General features: G+C 38.1%; 1 protein-coding gene across 6 annotated transcripts in view; it reads right to left on the bottom strand.

The window, feature by feature from the left end:
- NFKB1 (nuclear factor kappa B subunit 1) overlaps nt 1-21595 on the bottom strand; it is a 59022-nt gene that overhangs the window by 25197 nt on the left and 12230 nt on the right. For 4 of the 6 annotated variants that reach the window (XM_053974950.1, XM_053974952.1, XM_053974946.1 and 1 more), the window contains exons 3-8: nt 21128-21212; nt 13844-13884; nt 11379-11477; nt 4170-4318; nt 2506-2669; nt 1574-1732 (exon numbers count right to left, since the gene is read on the bottom strand). In XM_053974950.1, the coding sequence (XP_053830925.1) occupies nt 1574-1732; nt 2506-2669; nt 4170-4318; nt 11379-11477; nt 13844-13884; nt 21128-21212 (697 nt within the window). The remainder of the gene's footprint in view (nt 1-1573; nt 1733-2505; nt 2670-4169; nt 4319-11378; nt 11478-13843; nt 13885-21127; nt 21213-21595) is intronic. The other 2 variants (XM_053974948.1, XM_053974949.1) reach the window with 1 other exon arrangement.

Raw genomic sequence — 21595 nt, 5'->3', positions numbered from 1 at the left:
ACCAAGCACAACACACAGAAATGCAATAGAAAGACAAGCTTCCAATACAACCTACCTGAATTTGTCTGTGATTTTTTAAAACATTAATAAATCAAGGGCTTTTCATACGAAAGACAATTTCATATCTTCTAAGTTATGACTGAACTGTGAACTACAAAATAAGGCCCCAGCCACTGCAGCACAATTGCTGCATTAGCAAGGTAACCCAGCAGTGAACTGCATCCAGCACCCTGCACTAGTACGCATTTTATGACAACAGGGCTGTACAAGAGAATGTCAATTTTTCCTCCCTGCTTTCTGACAAGGTGCCACTCTTGAGAGCTGTTTCCTGTTTTTTGCTATCGACAGTGCTTTGCTTTACACTGTGCCTTACTTGAAAGCATGCCAGTTTTTGGCCAGTGTGTGTACCGGACAGTGATAAAAAAGCCCACCTCCACAGATCCTAGCAGATCCAGTGATAAAAAAGCCCACCTCCACAGATCTCCATCAACAGACAACTATTGGTCCTCAAGACAGAACTATCATCTGATAAGTGAAAGCAAGTGTGACAGGCAAGTTATGCTACCACAAGTTATGTCTGTTCTGCGAAGGCTTGAATGGTGCCAATGAAGTATTCAAAAAAACCCCCAAACAAAACTCAAGAAAAATCTTCTGAAATTAGCAATTAAGAATTCACCTTGGGACATCAGAAACTAGTAACTGACATCTGTGTAGCAACTTACAACAGCAGAAACAAGCATACAAAATGTCACCTTTGTTTGTATCCTTAGTTTAGGACAATATTTTTGACCTAACTACATTTCCCAATTAACAGCAAGGCACAGACTATAGTAGAACAGTTGCATTAGTACCTTTTGATTTAGACTTTGTCCTTAAAAAGCAATAATATAGACATGACTGATGTACAAACAAGAAAAAAGGTACTTTTCCTGAGTCATTACAGAATGACTATCAAGAACATGGGAATCCACAGCCTCAGGAAGGAAAATTCAGGCAGCAGAAAGGGTTCAAGTAAGACGAGTCAGTATAATTTAACAGCATAGGGGAAAACATGAAGTGAAAAAATTCTCTTAGAAAAAAGACAAATAGAGGAATGCTCTAAAAAATACTGACAGATCTAAAGGAAATGGTTGCATTATCTTTTTAAATATGGACAAGCAGATGGTCTTCAAAACTGAAAGGTGTCAAATTCTCAACAAAGACAGAAGCAAATTTTTTTTCCTCATATCTTGTCTAACAACCCTTTGTCACAGAAAGCAACTGAAAACTCTTGCAAAATTCAAGCCCTTCTTATGGACATAACAAGAACTTACAAAATCCTCATAATAAAAGTGGCAGGATTAAACATGCTAACAGCAAAATAAAATCTTCCTCTATGGCTTATATCGTCATCTATTAAAACCAGAATCATACTCTATGTACACGGACAGACATGGGGCTAATTATCCATGGGCTACTTGTTTTTCATCAAATACCAGGCAGGCAGGGCTAGATGAGTCTATCTACCTGTCATTTCTGTGTGTACAAAAGCCTGCTCCTAATTTAAAAAGTAATTAAAGCCAAATATACTTACTGCTGTCATATATTGCATCTGATATAACGGGATCAAGTCTCCGTGTGAAGCTGCCATTGCTGTCAGGAAGGAAGGCTGTGAACATGAGCCGCACCACGCTGAGATCCATTTCCTTGGTCTGCTGTATGGCTGCCTGGCGGATGATTTCTCTTTCCCGTTCTGGAATTGACAGACAGAGGAATTAACACAAAGGGTAGGGCATCCTTAACAAAACAGAGAGAACAAACAAACATCCAAAGGCATGGATAGGGAGGAAATGTCTTCTTTTACATTTAACATCCATAGGGTTTTCCCTTTCTAAGCAGAGTGGAACAGCTATTCAAATTATACTGTGTTCATCTTGCAGTTTGTGCATCAGATCTTACTTAAGTTATATAATTAAAAGACAGAAAATTACTATTTTTTGCTCTCAATTCATAAACGTTGTGAAAAGGGTGAAGGCCATCCCTAAGGACACCAGAATACCTGGTGTTAAGAGCAGTGAAAAGACAGCTGGCCCCTTTGTACAGTACCTGAAAGCAATGCAGACCACAGGTTTTACAGCAATATGAGTGAAATGCAGCTGAATGAAAGTGCTCTCAAAAGGAGGTCTCTAAGTTAATTAAGGATATAATGTCTTGCTGCAATAATGCAAAATTACTCTATTTAATAGCTTAATATGCTCTTAAACAGCATAAGAGCAATGGAATACACGTGCAGAGGTTGGTACATGCAGCTGTGGAAGGAAGTTTCTCCATTCTCATGTATGTGTTGACAGCAGACTCCTTTCAGATTCCCTAAAACATGGCAACAATGCACCACCTCTAAAAAGCACATAGACATTGGCTGTTGTCCTACACAAGGTCTTTTTCTAGCTAGGAATCTATGTTTTCAGAAGCTCAGCCTGTTTCTAATAAAAGACCAATTAAAACCAGGTCATCATGTTCACATACCAGTTAGCTGCCTGTCTTCACATCCTTCTGCCTGCAGATAGCTGAGTTCTGGATGCACCAGGAGTCCTGGGTTGTATCCCTTCTTGCAAGCATCTATCATGCGTGTTTCCAGAGTTTCAAACACTTTCTTCTTTGTGACATGAAGTATTCCAAGATTTGCAAACCTGCCAAATTTTGATTGGGGGAATGCTTTAGGCCAGACCTGCAGCAGGCAGCCTTTCTCTTACCAGACGGAGCTACACAACCCAAGTCTACAGAAGGAGTCCACAGGCTTACTTAGGCACTATTAGTGTTTGAGGGAGAATTTTCCATCAAGAAAAATTCAGTCAAGATCACAAAACGTGTAAAATGTGCACCATCATATGACAGCAATCATATGGGTGCACTTTCCTATGGCATAAGCAGTAATTTGTCAGGTTTCAGATTTCCACTGGGAAAGCAACTTAGGAAGTGTTGGAAAATCTGGTAGTCACACTTTGTTTGCTGTGTCTTGGCAATGACACTGATATGTCATTCTGTGTGTCTGTTAAGCAGAGCAACTGTTCAGAGTATGCTCCATCTGTTGAAAATGGTTTGGAAAGAAGCTGAAAACAGTGCGGTATTTTACAAATAAAATGTTTTAAGGAAGGCTCTGGTCATTCTGCAAGACACTTTGGGTATCTATTTGAATGAAAATTTCCATACTACAAGGTGCATTTTTGTAAAACTCTGCTGGCACATGGAAAAATCAATTAGATTTGGAAGTATGAAAACAAGACAAGAACTCAATTTCCATGTGGGTCAAGTGAGGACAGGAAAGCTGGTTCTAAACATCTGATGAAAAACAAGACAGGTTAGAAAATGAGCCAAACTTTTCAAGATGAAAAGGAGCATTTGAAATAAAGCTATTTAAATTGTTGTGCGCGGTAAAGTCAGTGCACTGGGCTTGGACATCAAAAGTTACAGTATAAAAGAATCTCTCTCTCCCAACCTTCTCAGCTTTTTAAACTTCATCATCTTCACCAACAAAGACATTCTTGAGATCACAGAATTAAAACTCACAGCCAGCATGAAACCTGATCTAAGCCTCAAAACACGGTTGGGAGCTTCAGCTCCATTTACCAATATAAACAATTATTCCTTCAAATGAAACAAGAACAGGCCAGCTACAATTTCACTACAGTCTTTCTGCTTTAAACTTTAAAAGTTTGACTTATGCAGTATTTTCATGTTTATACTTGTCCTGCATTAATTTCAAATTTACTAATCCTATTTTCTTAATGCTTTCCATTACATTTCTATTGACAGGTTTCAATAAAAGTAAAATATTGATCAAAAAGGTAACAAAATGGTAACACTAATTTTAGTCCCTTCTCTGATCAAAACTCCTTGCATTTTAAAGAATGGACTTTAAACACAAATTTAGACTGCACACCAAGAGATTAAAATTATACAAATTCTAAGTAAAAAATAGTTACTTAAATCTATTTAGCTTGCTTAGGGAAAATTCTAGAAAGGTGAACAAAAACCCCATTAAATTTTCTATTTATGATACAAAAAAAAAACAGAGATCAGGGCACGGAGATGCTCCACAGAGCTGCCTCTTAGGAGTATTTCTGTATTGCTTTTTACAGTCTTGATGCTTCCCCCACAGCTCAGTTTTCCAGAGGATTTCCCAGACTTACCCTACAACCATGTCCTTGGGTCCTGCGATAACCGTGCACACACCGTCTTCACAGAATTTACCCACCAAGCTGTGAGCGTGTAAGTGGACATATTTCCCATTAGTTACTAACTGGACAATTACTTTTGCAGGTCCAACATAATTGCAGATCTGTAAATAAATATAAAAGGTGTGGGATAGTTTGCTTGCTGTTTTCTAAAAATGGAACAAGTAATGATTCCAGGTGAGTATTTTCTGTCAGTTAAGCACAATCGAATTTACATAGGAGAAATGTATATGCATTTCTTCATGAAATACAAATGGCAAACTAACTGTACCAGATAATCACTTTCTTTTGCAATTAAACTTGACATGCAAATGACAGAAGTACTGAACAAAAAATCTAAAGGAAAGCCTCATCTGTTTCTTAAAACATGAATCTCAATTTTACATTCTGGCTATTTAGTCCACATTGCTGTCCTTAAGTTTCAATCAGTAAACTGAATTCACAATAAACATTGTTACCCATTAAGAAGCATATAGAAAATTGAACTCAAAACCTTGCATTGTTTAGCCCAATTCAGAAAGACTTTAAAAATTACTTTTAAATGTTATGATTGTTATAAAACATTTTAGTTGCATTACAATGACTCCTCAGGTAGAGATTTTACAGTGAATAAATTAATTAATATTAATAGGCATTTTGTTAGTTCAATGTACTTCATCAACACATATTACTCAGTCCACTAAATATCTCCCTTAAGTGTACACAAGGATATGTAATGAAGTCCCACCTAGGATTTTGCTGGACGAGACCTATGATAAACTGCTTTCTTTGCATGTGCTTTCTTTCATATACTTAACTCTCAAAGCCTACAAAGCTTTTTTTCCCCTTGCCACACTTTCTAATCACCATACATTTTTAACAGCCTTTCATAAAAAACAATGCCTCAAAAACACATCTAAAATTACTAAGAACATACCATACTGGTAAGTTATTTGCTTTACATATATTATTTAGAACTTTATTTTCTTTCCTCACTCCAAGGCAGTAATACTCCAAGGCTGTTATGGCTTATGCACCACTTTCAAATTATGCTGAACATAAAATTACCTCACTTTTTAAAAAGCAAACATTACCTTCCCTTCCAATTCACTTAATTAACCCTTTTATCAATGTTGGGCTTTTCCCCCTCCTCCTCTAATTTTTCTTCTAATTTGCCTTGGGCCAAGTTCTTTGTATTACAGCAGCTTATAGATCTAATCAACCAAGGTATTAAAGGATCACGATAAACATTAAAGTGATGAATCAGTGATGAACTGAATATTTAAGGTTATATTGTTGATAAAATGCTGATAGTGAGGGATTGCCTCGATTTCACCACATTACTGAGTCCTGCTAGCTTCCTTCACTCCAGTTAACCCCTCTCTTGAACCCATTCCATCACAACTGAAACACTTTGCATATGCACAATGCGTGCCCTCCCTGCCTTCCTATTCACTGCTGAAAGAAAAAAAAAAAAAAAAAAAAAAAAAAAAAAATCTCAACTATGAAAAAGTTGTTCCAGGAGGAGCAGGTGTGCAAAAGCCCTCTCATTACCCACTCCTGCTAGGTAACTGCATAATACTGCAGTAATGTGCATTTTACAAGTGGCAATTTCTAAAATTCAAGACAGAGGGCTGATGCTTCCCTCCTGTTTCCACATTAAAATCTGGACTGAAACAGTACAGAGATGCAGGATAATCACTGCTGGACTATTTCTGTCATTTACCAGCAGGGAGAAAATTCTTATGTACCTTTCTCAAAGTCATCTGAAAATAAAAACAACTGCATTTGGTGCTACCGTATGTCACCACCACTGCTACAATTAATTTTCCAAAAAGGTAGCTTTAAAAAAATTATTTTCATTTTACCCTTCATTCAATAAGCCCTTCCCTACTACAAAGCTCCCAGCACATCTGTAGTGCTATATTCACTATGAGTAACATTGATGTTCTGGTGTCACATCAGAAAAGTTCAAGACAATCCTTCATCAGCTGTAGAAACCACAGTGACACTGGAGGCAGGGCTGCTGCACGTCAAGGACTTTCCAGCCTCTGAAAGCACAGATTGCAATCCGCCCTGTTACTCAGCTCAGCATGATCTTTGTAGTCTCGCCCTCTCAGGGGAAAAACAAAAGGGCTCCTAAAATGTAATACCTTATGTAGGTCATAAGGCAAGAAAGGACTATTTTTGTCATCCAGTCTGATGTCCTATGCTGCAAAGGGGACAGAATGTCTCTGAACGTCTTCTACCTTTATTTCTTGTAGACAGACTTTCCTAATTGATTTTGAGTCATTTGGGGTAACTTGGTGCCCAGGAAAATAGTCTGAGTGGTTAAATATCCTTATGTGCCATAAATTAAGTCTGAAATAAGTTTTCAATGTCCTTGAATCATGCCACAATATCAGAATAATTTTAAATTAATTCTGGCACTAAGGTATACAAGCAACTATCAGCTTTTGCGCAGGAACTTAAGAAACACTGTCAAAGGCCTGAAAAGGTAGAAGGTGTGTTACAGTGCTGAATAGGGATTATGGTTTTGACACAAAAACACACTCAGCATTAAGAGGAGATAGCATGTGGATGCTGTACGGCTCAAAATCTGAGCTGTGATCCAAAAAACAGATACTGAACTTCAAATTAAAGGTGAGGGGAAAAAAGAAAAGAAGTTCCTGGGCAGAGTATAGCTGTAATACTTGATTACATCCTGTACCTGAAGCAGCACTCAATTGATCTGATAAAGTTAAAAGGCTGCAGGCTTACATTTATCTGCTCTTTCTGTTTGAGAGATTTTTCTGAAAGATTAAAAGGACCTTGTGAACTCAAAATTGAGTCAATTTCAAAACAAGAGAAGAAAGTTTTTTCAGTTATTTCATGTCCTCCTGCAATCCAGATCCCAGCCAATTTTTATTGGTTCCAAAACTTTACAAAAACTTTATAAGAACATTTTCATACTTCTAAGATGTTTTTTCCAGTTACTCTTACGAGCAAGAAATGAAACCAAGTGGTCAACAACAGGAGAAAATGATGGAAAAGACCATGTCAAACCTACAATGCCAGCATTACAAAATCACCTATTTCTCTTTCCAGTGCCTTTGTTAGAGCAACTGCAGCCCCAGCCCTGCCTGTCCTTCAGAGTATGACTACTGCTGTCCTCAATAGGCATGTACAAGAAGTGTTCCAAAGATGAGGCATCACTCACTCCTTATAAACAGTCTGTTTTCACAGAGCAGTATCTCTCTTTTTTTCAGTTGCTAATTAAAGACAAAATATTTCAGATGTGGTATGAATCGTGTAGGTAACTTAGTACTTGATAGATTTTAGAAAAAGCAATGTCAGGTAATTTAAACCAATGGGAGCTGAAGATCTGATCCTCTGACTGTGAGATCACTCTGATGACAAAAATACGGAGCTAAGTGCTCTGCTTTACAAGCCCATCTGAAGAGATTCTGTGCCTCCTATTCAGCTAAATCAGCCTTATCAGTAAAAAGCTCAAATCACTAAATTTTATTCAGTAGATTTTTAAGAGGGGTAAATATTTATACCAAAAAGTCTGCTTATTCTTGTCTCATGTTTTTTTCCTTAATTTAGCTGTTAGGTGATTTTTTTGACTCGTCATCAGCAATCTGTATCACTTTACATTTAATTCCTATTGGAGGCGGGGGGAAAAGCAAATAAATATGCTCCTTTTGTCACCAAGGCTCATCAGCAAAGTAATTTTCCATAAATTCTTCTCCTGAACTCGAAGTAAATGTGCTGAAATCCCTGATTTTGAGAAAAACTTTTATCTCCAAACTGAGGTATTATTTGGGATAGCCCCAGGACACGACTGGCTGGGCAGTTCTGTTGGTGTGCCTGGGTTCAGGGCTGCCTAACTGGTGTGCAGCTTCAATTCACAAGCCAAAGTGCTCCATGCCCAAACTCCTGTGCAGAGAAATGGTGCTCTTTAGCTCAGGCACACCTCTGAACTTCGGGCTGGAGCTCATTTACATCCAGCTCATAAAGAACACTGAACTAGAGACTGCAGCCACCCACGTAGATTTGCCCCCAAGGAGATGAAAATTCAGGACATTTCTTTCACTCTGCTGTTTTCAGCAAGTTCTTGTCACACCTAAAACTGGATCAAGCACTTCAGTGTAAAACATGGATCTGCCCACACTAAGAGCAGTATGCAAGATTAGGACACACATGATAAACGTGTAAGGCGAGTGGAAATTTTCTGCATGAGTTTTATCACATTTTTTCAAATATATAAAACCCAAGCAAATTATAAATAAAAAAAAATTAGAGAGTTAAGCATGCTGGTGATAATATTAGACTTTGCTGGTTTATCCTTTCTTTTTATACTACTGATTGCTTTTTCCCCTGGACAAAAAAGTAATGATGAATAAGCAGCTCAGCACCTTTGATTTCAACTGTTCTAGACAGTAAAATTTTCAAGCATTGTGTTACTTACACTAAGTGCATGAAAATGAAATTTAAATGAAAAATTTTAGGTTGTAATCATTAAACATAACTTCATTGTAACATATTTGTTATCTACAACTTTTCTGCTCTCCATAATGACATGCAAAGTTATAAAGAATCCTCTGAATATGCAAGATGTTTCCGACATATTCGGATTACTCTTAGCAAAGACAGGGCTAAACAAAGGAACATAATTCCACAAATCATTAAGATAAATTAATCCCATTTTTAACTTTATAGAAAAATACACACTGTAATCTAGATTACATTAGTCAGGGCTGTTCCATTAAACAAGATGTTCTACACCAATTCCACCTTGCTGGCCAGTGCAGGTTTGTTCCAAGTGTAAAGACTGGCACTGCAAAACTGCCACATTAATTCCTGACCTACACCATCTACTAATATACTATACAGGGAGAGGTTAAACATGTAATTAAATACCAAAATACCTTGCTTAGAGACATAGCAAAGTCTTTAAAACTCCAGCCTTTATGTGAGAGATATTACTTGATGTGTTCCAGCTTAGTTAAGAAAAAAGGGTGAAATTGAACAGCCCACGTTATGCAAGAGGTTACATCCCATAAATGTGTTTTCTTTTGGCCTCCAATCCATCATCCTATGAAAACAGAATAGGGAGACTGCAATCGTTTTTTGTACACTGAGGATGTCTATTTTCAGGACATCCAATGGTAGCTACTAGTAAATTTTGAGAGAGTTGGCCAAATTCTCACAAAGTAGATCCCAATGTGAGCTGCACTGACCACACTATGGCCAAGAGTTTAAAGATCTGTCACAAAACCTCCTTTATTATAGTACAGCCAAAGCTCATACTACTGTCCTTTCACTGCATTGTGATCAACTAATGTAGGTTTTATAGTGAAAACACCGGCATAAGAATAAAAAAAAAAAAAAACCAACACCAAAAAATAAAAAAACTAACCAAAACAAAAAACTCCAACACAACAAAAAATTGCAATTTTCAATTGTGCTCCAGTCAGTCACAACGAAGTGAGCACATTCCGACAAAACACAGAAAAGACTTACAGGAAAAGGTGTGAAACACTTCTGTCTTTACTGGCACCACTTGAATCAAGAACAGGCACTAACAAGCAATGGCCTTGAGGAATTTACTTGTGTTCCCTTGCCAGCCTCTCCCAGCAGGTGTTGCCATGTGGGGATTTGTACTAGGAAAAAAACCCAGATGCACACAGTGGGATGGGAGGGAAGGGAAGGGATATGTGTGTGTGTGTAAGCTCTAGATGAAATTAAAAAGTGATGATCAATGAAATTAGAAGGTTTGATGGAAAGCCAAAGAACATTCTGCTTTCTAATTTACTCAAGGAAAAATTCCATTTCCTGTATAACTCCTTGTCATGCTATTGTGGGATCTACCACACCTTTATAAATTATCACTTGTATTATTATCATTACAAATTGGATCGGAATCCAAAGATCTGGCTCAACTGAAGTAAATGATTTTATATCTGAACATTCCAGTGAAATTTCATTCATTGGTTCATCAATACTGTCAAAATAGGAAAGAAAAAAGCAAGTAGATCATTTGCCTGGGCTAGTAATTTTTCCTCAGAGTTTTGCAAGGCTATATGAAATGAGCTTTCCCAGCTTCTTCTCAATTCACAAGACTATCAGCCTTGGCTACCTCAGCCAGTGCTGATTATTTTCCATTATGTTATGCTTATACTGGTTCATTAGGAGATGCAGCTGTTCCAAACTCCAGCCTTTCCCAAGAACTGTGGATGAACTACGTACACTGAGGAGAACAACCAGGAGTGGCACACACCAAGGCAGAGGTTTACTGCTTGCCACTCTTCCCTCCCCTTCTTTCCCCGTAGAGGAGTAAGAGAGCACCAGAGTGAGAATACATTAGGAAATAACACCAGAATTAGAACACATAAACCCTGCTCCTCATGAGAATTTGTAGTGCAACTGTTCAAAGATGTAATGCAATAAGACCAAGGCTTGCATTTAAGTTAAAAAGAATACTGAAAAGACACAGTGTAGCTTTTCCACACTTCCACAGGAAAAAAAAAAATTGCTGAAAGAAACAGAGGCAAAGACAGTTCTCCAGTCCCAGAATGATTAATCACTTTTCTAATCTTCATACAGTGCCTCTACAGAACATTTCTTTGATTAACATATTTGAATTATTTTTTCCTGGGGGGAAAAAAAACCCACAAAAAAAGTTCAGTGAACACCTGAACATAACACTGTTCCTATAAAAATGAAAAGTTCTACGTTTACTTTAAAGGGATTAAGTTCCTAAGAATGGAATACACTAGAGATATTGAATAAGGAGTAACATGAACAGAAAAAAAGAGAAAACTTAGTATATAGAATCCTAGAGTGAAGTGGAGTAACTAAGCAGACTGAAGCTTTGCAATGGAAATGAAGCAACTGAGCAGCTCAAGCCTTGCTAAAACTGCACCTTAAGGAAGAGCTCCATTAGTCTGCATAATAGTAGTGAGGCAGTAGGTGCAGTAAGTTACTGCTCAACTGCTGGCAGATAAAAATGGTGCCAAAACAAACCCACACATCTTAGGACAACTTTATTTTCAACATCAAATGTGAACATTGCAGTTGAAATGTAGTCTGTCTTGAGCAACTTCATACAAATTTATGTTGCTATGCAATAAGGCCCTATACACATACATAGGATGACACTTGCATTGACTTCACAGAATTAATGCTTTCTGTCCTTACTTTGACCTGAGGGTATGATTTTTTGTTCTTTTCACTAGAGGCACCAGGAAGTCCACCGTGTGAAGGCCCTTCACATACGTATCGGAAACGAAATCCCCTCTGTGGAATAAAGGAAAAGAAACTTGAAAGCTGTACAGAAACAGAACCAAAAGAGAAACAGCACACACAAAGATGAACACAAACACCTACAAACAAGACTGGCCCAAATGGAAAAGCTACAATTGTTCATCCATGGAAACACTGAGTGCTGGTTAACAAAGCATCACTGAACTGCAGCCCTAGAGAACCTGTGATATTTTCACTTTAACACACAGCAGCATCCTCAACTTTTTCTTTCAGTTAAGTGAAGATATTTTGAAACAGAGAACTATTTATACTCTTAAAATAGGATAAAAATTCACACGTAGAGAATGCAAGAGCAGATACTCTCTCCCAAGATTGCTATTAGGTAGACAAAATTGAAACAAATAAAAAGGAAGTCCAAAGCACCATAAAGGAAAGTACAGGGATGAAACAGAAACACTTCTTCCTTCCGGGAAAAACATATGAAAGCTGTATTTCTGTGTGAAATCCAGAAACAGGACAAAAGCTTCAGGGGACTCTGGCTGGTTTTCATCTCAGCTACATAAATAGACATCTGAATATACTTTAGAGAACTGCAGGATATTGAAAACCAGTCCAGAGCACAGCTCTCCATCGACTCCATTGATGAACATCCCCTTTATTTTACATGACAATTAATAAAGCATGGAAGGTCCAACTCTTATGCAAAGGTGTCTGTCTGTCTAAATCTAATTAATACTCTAACAATATATTTCATGTGGTCCTCAGTTCTGCTTTCAGATCTACTCTCCAGTCCTGCAATTTCTGGCAAAATCCCCATCTTATATAGGCTCCCAGTGTCCAAATAGCACCAGTTAGTGTTGTGGCCTTTTCCAAAAACCATTTAGCTTCTTTCTAGTAGTAGACAACTCTGAATTTGAAGTCTGTATTAGCTGAAAGTGAAAAACATGCCTTAAAATTGCTCCATAAGCAGAAGCTTCAATACCTATCTCACTAAAACCTTTTCAGGCTAAGAACTTGTTTACCAAGCAAATGTAAACTTTTGTGACTTTTATTCAGACCTCACCAATTGCCTTCCAAAGGTGAGCTGAGTGACCCAGAGTACTGTGCATAATGTGCCCAGCTATGACGAGCTTGAACTCAAGTTGATCAAAAGGCAAAGCAACCCCTGCAAAAGGCAAATCACCCTCTGCAGTCAGGACACATCACTCTGCTGATGCATCACCCTCATCACCCTGCCATAAGCCCCTGCCTAGCTTGCCACATGGGTACTCCCCGAGAGGAGCCACCTGCAGAGAAGTCACACATGGAAACAATGGTTTTTCCTTATGGACTGTGCACTGCAGGCTCCACTATGCAAAGACATGGCCTGATTAGGGATTAACTTAAAACAATGAGGAAGATGCAGCATATTCTTCCAAGAGTTCACAGTACACTGCTGTTTCACTTGGTGCTGTGATAGAGCCCTATTCCTGTAGGGATGCTCCAGCACAAAAATGTCTTTGGTGTGTGATTGAAACCAATGCTCTCCACCGCCTCCTGCCAGGAAGACTGGATTGCAGTATGCTTCTGCAGAAGATCAAGAGGAGGATGGGACAGCTTTTAGCCGCTGTCTTCCTCTGTTTACTGAACAGCTCTATAAGGTAGTATTTTATGCAATTCACTGGGACAGACAGGAAAGCTTATTAGCTTCAGGAGGAATCCTTGCAATTGCTAGTGCCATCAGCCAAAGGGGAACAATACCCAGGCACACTTCAGGGCAGTCTTTACCCAGCAATTACTTTGTACATCTAACTAACCAGTGCATTGAAATGACTTCTTTGCTGTCAGAGGAGCATAGGTCAGCATTTGCTACATAACAGGAAAAAAGCTTCATTTGAGTACTTATCTTCATTTTTCTTTGATTATTCAAAACAGACAACTATAACAAAAAGAATCTCAAAGGACAACTGCATTTCTTTACAACAACAAAACACAAGTCAGAAGTTCATGAAACTTGGGAATTGTTTTTATTTTTAACTTCTTGTATTTCAAAAACTATGAAACAAATCCTAAAAATCTTCCATGTTTCATCTAGTAGTTTATGTTTCCAAATACTGGGGTACTGTAACAGTCACTTCTAAGATGAAGAGTCTATACTTAGCAAGGTTTATTTTTAAAACTCTTAGAGTTGTTTTTTCGTATTATGACACTTCCAGAGAACAATAAACATGAAAAAAAGAACAAAACAGGAAATGCTTTAATTACAAAAGTAAGAGTTAAAACTTCTCATGTTCAAGTGCCACATTTGTTCTGACAGCTCAGACTTTTCTGTGCTCTTTTTTTAAGTCATAAGTTTATTCAAAGCTGAATGTAGTAATATAGCTACCTTAGACATTTTCAAAATGTAGTCTTGTTCTTACCTGTTTCGGCTGTTCTATGATTTGAAGATATGGTCCATCTGCTAACATAAAAGAAAGAAAGAAAAGTATTAATAGAAATTTTATTTCCATTACTATAATTAATATATAAGTTGCAGGGGTAAGATTCTGTCCTTGAATGACTTGAGATACAATTTTTGAAAGCATCTAAGTCTCTTCAGAACTTAAATTTCAATAAATTATTTAATCACCTGGCAGTCTGACACTCCCAACTAAAGACCAGTGGAATAAGAAGAGAAAGATTAAGTCAAAAAAGTTAATTTTAGCTTTGAGAGCCTAAATGGACAACTGATCATTCAGTTAAAACTTGCAATGGTAAATAAGAACAGGGACCTTCCCTTGCCATTGATAGCAGTCTGGCTTCTTGAGCTAAGGTTAACTTTTGTATTTAAGCCCCTTGGGCTCTAGAGACCATACTCACCAGCTTTTGGCCCTAGGGCTTCCTACAGAATAGGTGCTTTTGAAAGTCAAGAGACAGCCAATGGGAAGCTCTGAGGCATGGGAATACAGGAGGAATTCAAGCTGTCTCAACATGCCCCAAACAGTCAGAACTGCTTTAAAAAAATCCTGGAATTGAGAAGACTAAACAATTTACATTCTTTTAATAATTTCAGATACACTTTTAAATATAGTGTATTTAAACACTGCTGGGCCTCTAAAAACACTGAATACACTCAATTTGACTACAAATACAGACTCTATATTGAGATCCATCTTGAGCATGGTGCTGATAAATAGGATTATGTTCTACTAAAATTCTATTTGTGTCTTTTAAAGAGGCTTCATTAAACAATTTTCAGTCTCATACAGTGGTTAACTTCATACTATCAATCTAATGCAAAATTCACCAGTTTATATAGCTTTTGAGTAGGCCCTAAATCCAAGGAGAATACAGAGTTAAGCATTCATCACCTGATCAAAGCTTAGCTCCAACTCTGATAATTTAGATTATTTACATCAAGAAGGAAAGCTCTCTGGGTGGATGGCTATGAAATATCTCTTAAAATGCAAGCCACTGATGACTCTCAAAACAACAGTTCCAAGAGCTATGATTACCTCCCTCTCTCTTGCTAAGCAGCCAAGATGATTTGTATTACAATGCTAAAAGATCTGTTGTTTTCAAAGTAGACACCAAATGACAGCTTCACTGGGACTACCTACATAATATTTTTCCAGCCATATTCCTGTTGGAATTCTGTATTATCATTCTACTCTGTTAAAGGTATTAATGCTGAGGAATCAAGCACAGATCTTTACTGAAAAAGCTTCTCTACATGAAAGTTTTAATGAATACACAATAGATTAAATTAGTATTCTGCTACAGCAGTTAGCTGACTCAGCAACTGAACTAACTTAATGTTGAAGTTATATTGAAAATATTATAAGTCACAGCAATTTCACATTTAAAGATAAATTATTTCCCAAGTCCATCAACTGTACTTTTCTTTGAAAAAGTAAACAGTGCTTCCCGAAGTCATGAAAAACAATTGCCTCAAGACCAGATACAAATAATCTTGCATTACAAAGCAGGAAAAACAGTTTGGACTTCAGGAACTTTAAAAGATGTACAGTAATATTTAGCTTTGGCCTTGTGCTTCAATTTTTGTCTGTAACAGATAGAGTCAAGATGAGCTGAGTTAGGCTTAAGCAATGTATCAGCACTTAAATTTAAGAATTCCTTTCACAGACCTCTAACCCTCCTCATGCTTTAGGTACCTGAAAAGTTATATTTTAACAATCCAATGTATTTTCTGGGCATTGGCAGAAGTAATGCACAGTAATACAACAGTATGTAGTTCAACTTTCAACCAAGCCTCGAGGGCATGATCTGCCAAGTAATTGTTCTTTGGCTCTTCTCCTCTTAGGAATTAATTTTCAAGACATACATGTTGGGTTAGCACAAATACTATTGCTTTCTCTCAAACATTAGCCAGAAAAGAAAGTGTCCTCATCCAATAGCGAAGTGGCTGCAGAAGTCCCCCAGGACACATCACACCCAAGTTACAGCATAAGGAAATTCAAACTCCTAAGAGAGGCATATACACTATCTTGGCACATTGGAAAACTAAAGAAAAATGCTTCATACCACTGAAATGGTTTGACCTTGCATGGCACTTGTGAAAGCTCAAGAAAATTGAAAACTTAGGACTGTGGTTATTCTGACCTCTTGGGAAAAAAGGTTATAAAAAGCATACAAATATGCTTTTTTTGATGAAAAAATCATAATATTTCATATACCAGCACTAGAAAAGTGCAAAAAAGATGCTGTGTAAATGTACAAAGCCAAATTAGATGCCTGTTATCATTAAGCCAGATTATACAAATAACATAGCAATGTACTTAAAACAGTTTTTTGAGGTCTTATTTTAATCTTTGGGTTCCATGACTAAAGATTTTCCTTTTTTTTTTTTTTTTTAACAGTGACTAAGTAATTCTCTGGTATAGCATCTGAACCAGACACAAATAACAGTACAGAGAAGGCATTCTAATGCAAAGCACTTAATAATATCTGAAATGATACCTAAAATTAAACCAGAAATGTTCAAGAAAACATCCAGGCATAAGTGGCATAATGTTTTGATTATAAAAAGGGTTTTTACTTAGTGAAAGGTCTCACATAGCTGTTTTCAGTGAACTCTGCATACTTCCCAGAGGCACATTACACAGCCTAACATTGGCTATGTGTGGTTCCTTCTTTCTCTTATCCTTTCCCACGGGGAAAAGAAAACACATTTAGTGTTTTGCATGCAGCAGTTCTTAATATTTTGTTTCTATTAGCAGGCGTGTCTTTGTCTCAGCAGACTGAGAGCAGGAACCTGAAGATGAACACCTCCTAAGCGGAACTAAAAATGACGAGAATTGTGATGATCCTTTATTCCAGCCTGGAAGGTGCTTGCTTTAAGTTCTCGTTTAAGGAGCAACCCCCTTTTAAATGCTAAACAGCCACAAGAAGGAACACTACTTAATGCACAGCTTATGTTCTACTTTTGCCCTACAGAGAGGCTGAAGGACACGGTCATGGAACTGCCTCTACACAGGCATGGCTCTCACGGTTGCCAGGTTTTGACAGGAGTGCTCCTGGTGCTTTGCCTAGCACTGTTAGAGCTGGGAGGCCAAGAACTGCAGCTGCAACATGTGATTCTCCAGCCTGGAGAGGCTTTGCCACATCCTGGCCATGCTTCAGGGCTTCTTTTTCTGTGTTCTTGCCTCGGTTGCCACAGACCGACTCGCATCCCACTCCAGTCTGAGTCACAGTCCCACTTCCCCACGTCTTCTTCAACTGCCAAGTTTCTTCATTTTCCTTCCTGCCTGAGTCAGAGGCCCTCCTGCCCCTTGACACTCCCACCCCTTGCATTCTTTCTTCCTCCTGACAGGCCTCACCCTACACACACACACAAAGGACGACCCATCCTAGGCTCCCCCTTGATTCCTTCCCCCCAAAGCAAAGTCAAGGAAAAAGAGGTCTCTCAGGTTGGTGGGCTATCCCTGCAAGCCTGGCATCTCTGTTGGACTAGCGGGGTCCTGTGTCTAACAGCTTTCTGACTACCTAAAACCATTCCATTTAACCTGCAACCACCAGTGGACACGTATCCTCCCTCACATTCTCTCTGCTGGTGGGCCTCCGGAACAGGCATCTCACCCTTGTAATTGCTGTTTTTCTCTGTGGACATGGATGGAAATGCTTGTAGCCTGTAGGTTTTTATTGTTAAATCCCACATCAAGTCTCTCGTGTCCGTGCTGGCAGTGGTACCTTGCTGCTGAAAGCTCAGACTGGAGACCTAGTGCCTTATCCTTCCTGAAGGCCTGTTGTAGCATTTGCATGTCCTAGTCCTCAGGGATTCCCCTGCACAGGAACACTCTCTTCAATCCCAGCTCTTCAGTGTTCAAAGCATGATGTTTAAAGCAAATGGCACATGAGACTTTGTTTAACTTCTTCCCTTGGTTCACTCTTCTAAACACCAGCACAGGAGATCTAGAAAGAACATCAGAAACTGTATGCAAGTCTGCTCGAGCTCCTGAGGATTAGGGCCACTACTGTGGAACAAGGAAAATGAACACTCATCTCATTTTTGGTGGTGGTCTGGTCTCCTTGAACCTCTAGTATTATCTCTTTCTAAAAAAATATGAAAAAGGAATTTTAAGTTCCTTCTTTTTCCCTCTGTAACTTTTTCATTTTTCACAGCAAGTGTCACACAAGATTGGACAGAGGAGGTTAAAGAAACAGCAGAAAATTAATTTTAGCAGCCTCCAGGCAATACTGTTCAGCTCCTGATGGCTCTGCTTCAACTTCAAAGTTTTAAAAACACACCACCTTAATGCCAAGAGCTAGTCAGACCAGAGCCTCTTGAAGCAGAAACAACTAGGCAGTTCCCAAACCCACCTCTAACCGGGGCACATTACGTGGCTGTAGATGATCTTGGATCATCATGAGGGAGTACAAAACATCCAAAATTACAAATCCCTTAGCTCAGAGCTCGGCCCATTTCCCCTCCAATGTAAGGCATCACATTGTTACTCCACTACACAGTGGACGTCCCACTGATGTGCACCACTTTTACTCTGCCTAAATACATGCTGTCAATAATGCTCCCTCCATCCCCAATGCCACTAAGGATCAGTACCTCACCTACCTAATCAAAGGCAGGATACTTCTCAGCAAGCCAAAGAAGAGGCTGACTTCATGAGGTTCTGCCTTTTCTGCTGGTAAAACTTGAACCACTTAACTACTACATCTTTAGAGCCAAAGTAACAAAAAATGTTTATTTAAAGCAGACATACGAGAGAGAAAAAGAAGTAAAGACACTTGAGCACTGACAATGATGTTGAGAAAATCAGTGCTCCACCATCTCAAAGGTTTCCTACTATTACTGTAAATCTTAATGTAGCAGCAGAACATCTATCACCAGAAAGTCCCCAAATTCCCCAGCTACTTGTTGATTCAGCCCCGCTGGCACGACACAGCAATCCATGGTTATACATTAAACCTGTCTGCCAATGTAATAGGTCTGACATTGTGCCTTTATGGGTGCACAGACTGAAAGATATAGGCACCACAGCCAGATCATGAGGAACAATTAATGTCTTTGGTTTTTTCTGCCTTTATCATCCATTTGTCCTTGAGAAAAATGGTTTTATTTCACTCTCTCCATATCTCAGCTGGTAGTACTTCTCGAAAACCCCACATGACTTTTTAAACTGACTTTACTGAGTAGAAAGACATCATTAGTCCCTGCTTGAAAACCACTAAAGTAGAATATAAAAATTATTATATTATCTTTTAACTGAAGAGCCAGTCCATAGTAACAATGCAGCATATTTTCAAGAAGGGGAGGAAATAAGCATTATTGGGATACTGTTCAAGAAACAAACCAACTGTGGCATCATCGGATGCAGCTGAAATGATCAACCTTTTCTGAAATTTTTTAATTAACTTATTGTTTGTGATAACCTGAAATCCATGATCCTTTATTGAATCCCATTTTGTGCACAAGGAACTTGCCACCTACACTGCAGCAGTAGATAAGAGCAGTGGCACTTATAAAAAAAAGGCGTTTTTTGAAGCAATTTTTCAAATTATGGACAGAGCTAGACTTAGTCCAGTAAGAGTTTTCTGCAACTGCAGAACTCAGTGAATGCTTGACTCCCTGACATGTTTTTGAAAACAGCTGTTTTCTACTTTAGATGAGACATAGTTATCTGAAAATTAGTTTTATATACCTGAATAATTTGTATTGAATGAGTCTGGCATGAAAAATACAGAGTAAGCTTAAAAAGTACATGTAAAAGAGCTCATTACAGGGAAATTTCAATAACCTTATTTGGTCAACAGAAACTGGGAGAAAAAAAATCCCTTGGTCTATAATGCACAAGCCCTTTAATACTACACAGATGAATCTTACTGAATAATTTTATCTGCCTTAATAAAAATACACTGTAAACAAATGATTGCAACATTCATTTGCTGGATGTTTTTCCATATTTGTCAAGTGCTTTGCTCGTGAGAACATTTTATCTTGAAACAAAATGATCTGTACCATGTGTTTCTCGATCCTTTCTTGCTACTACTCTTTTAAGAAAACAAGGAAACACTAAAACAGTAAGCCTGCTTTAATTTTTATTCTATAAGCAGCATTTATTGTTACTTTAGGATGGAATTTTACCTATGAAGGAAGAAGTTAAATGCTGATTTCATTTTACCCTTAACACCTTCACTGCTGTGAAGTGTACCAAATACTGCAATCAGAAGTGGTTTGCACTTTCAACTGAAGAAAGTAATTTGCAATACATAAGACACCAGCTACATCCTAATACAACAGAGTCAAACAGATAACAAGAGAAAGTTGTTATGGTAAAATACTTGAACATCTATATTGGAGCTATATTTTGAGAAAAAAAATTCCTAAGTTTAAATTAAATTTTATTTCCTTCTTCCTGTTGTATCAATTGTTCTAATAGACTAAGCAGCAGAAAAGAGTTTTCCAAATTCATGCAAGAAGTAGTATTTATAAAGATCTTTAATAAGCAAAACCAGACCAAGGCTGATCAAGCAGCTGATACTGACTGAGCTATAAAAGACTTGTAATTGTTCTTACTGTTCTGGAAGCATACAGTAAGAGCTGCTTATCAGACCTTTGAAGAACACTATTTGCTTATTTTCAGTGGTTTGTTGCAAAATTTGTCTGAGCTTTCAAACTAGTGCTATTGTTCAGGAAACTGTCAGGTGCTTCTAATACCACACTGCCACTTCACAGGAAACAGAGAAGTCACCGAGAAGGAAAAACACATTTGAATGGTACAGGAAGTTAATATCCTCTGCATTTTATTACTGAAAAACAAGCAACAAATGCAACTACAACAAGCAACAGCATTCAAAAGGAAAAGAAGCACATGTTGCAGTCTGCAAACTGGCAATAGCAACATGTAACTTGCTGAAGGTTCAAATTCAGAAAAAAGCCTCAACAAAGTAATTTATAAAATCGGGTCACTCAAAGCTCTTTGGTCACTATCCTGGTTTCACCTGGGAAACTGCTGAAACTTTCAGTTTCTGTACAAGCCACAAGAAAATCTGATTTGTCTCACTGCTGAAAGTTTCATGAGGGGAAGAAAGATGCAAGATGTAATAAAAAAACTAGTTGACAACCTGCAATCTACTATTATGACACACAAGTTGGTAAACAAAAAAGGCTCTGAAAAGAACTTCTCAAAAGAAAACAAATGGGAAGAATCAGCAGGACAATGGCACCATCAAATAGTGAGGCTTCCTACCTGTTCGTAGTGGTAAGTCTGCAGTGATGTAATTTGTACTGTTAAATAAAGCATTCATTCCCATGAACTGATCCACCGTAAACATCTATATTGAAAGAAAATACTCTGCATTATTACATATATACACAGCTGCATAAAACATCTATCAGCAAAGCACTTCAAAGTTCTCTGCAAATATTGAGACTGCAAACACCTTGTTGAACTACATAAACATTTTATAGCTGTTTTATTTTTGCTGGCAAAAGCAAGCAGAGCTGACAGCACCGACCCAAGTTTCACCAGAATCATGAGACCGCACCAACCTCAGCACAGTTGCTAAACGCCCATTTTGCTCACCTGCTCTAACAACTATAAATCCGAAAGAGCTTAGACAGTAAATTCTGAAAATCTAACCCTAGATGTCTTGCCCAAGGCCTTGCTAAGAACCTATGAGTTTTCATTTCCACCTCTCTGATTAAACCCCACTGG

The sequence above is a fragment of the Vidua macroura genome, chromosome 4, assembly GCF_024509145.1.
Source record: "Vidua macroura isolate BioBank_ID:100142 chromosome 4, ASM2450914v1, whole genome shotgun sequence".
Lineage (NCBI taxonomy): Eukaryota > Metazoa > Chordata > Aves > Passeriformes > Viduidae > Vidua > Vidua macroura.
Note: the sequence above shows the minus strand (reverse complement) of the source record. Positions and strands in the feature narration are given on the sequence as shown.